Here is a 757-nt window from a genome sequence, read left to right as displayed (position 1 = left end):
ACCCTCTTTGTGTGTCCGTGGCGGGTGGTTTGAAGAGGCTGTGAGGGCGCCCTGGGTGCCCTGCGGCTGTCAGGGGTCCCCCCCCGCCCCTGGGGACGAGCTGCCCGCGCACCAGCCCTGCGGGAACGCACGGTGACAGAGGATTTTTCCTAATGCTAGGAGGCAAAAACCGAATTAAAAAGGGTTTGTGTGAAACGAGCCTAACGCCGCCTTCTCTCTTCCAGCTCGCGCTCGAGAAGTACGAAGAAATGTTCCCTGCATTCACAGATTCACGGGAGTGCAAGCTATTGAAAGTGAGTAAAGAGCAGTCGCGCCGAGAGCGCCCGCTGCTGTCCCACCGCGCCGTGCTCGGGTGGCTCACTTGGGCGTTAGTTATCTGAACGTTTTAGCGGCCATCGGACGCACTTTGCGCTGGGTTTATCCCAGGCTTATGGAAGTTGCTGCAGCGGAAAGATGATTGTTCTAGCTGCCTTAAACCCAACCCAACCTCTTTGTGTGTCCGTGGCGGGTGGTTTGAAGAGGCTGTGAGGGCGCCCTGGGTGCCCTGCGGCTGTAAGGGGTCCCCCCCCGCCCCTGGGGACGAGCTGCCCGCGCACCAGCCCTGCGGGAACGCGCGGTGACAGAGGATTTTTCCTAATTTTTTAATGGTGTTCTAGAAACTGCTGGAAGCCCACGAGGAGCAGAACTCCGAGGCGTACACCGAGGCGGTGAGTAGCCACGAATTTGCGAAGGCGCGCTCGTGGATGGGGGGTTTGTT

The 757-nt window shown here is 59.4% G+C and overlaps 1 protein-coding gene across 1 annotated transcript in view; it reads left to right on the top strand.

Annotated features, from left to right (window-relative positions):
• The window catches only part of NAPB (NSF attachment protein beta), a 7,010-nt gene that overhangs the window by 4,928 nt on the left and 1,325 nt on the right, over positions 1 to 757 (top strand). Inside the window, exons 7-8 of the mRNA XM_035902382.1 lie at positions 225 to 293; positions 657 to 707. Of these exons, the coding sequence (XP_035758275.1) occupies positions 225 to 293; positions 657 to 707 (120 nt within the window). The remainder of the gene's footprint in view (positions 1 to 224; positions 294 to 656; positions 708 to 757) is intronic.

The sequence above is a fragment of the Egretta garzetta genome, unplaced genomic scaffold, assembly GCF_000687185.1.
Source record: "Egretta garzetta isolate BGI_Z169 unplaced genomic scaffold, ASM68718v1 scaffold819, whole genome shotgun sequence".
NCBI lineage: Eukaryota > Metazoa > Chordata > Aves > Pelecaniformes > Ardeidae > Egretta > Egretta garzetta.
The sequence above is the reverse complement of the archived record's forward strand: the minus strand, read 5'-3'. Positions and strand labels throughout refer to the sequence as shown.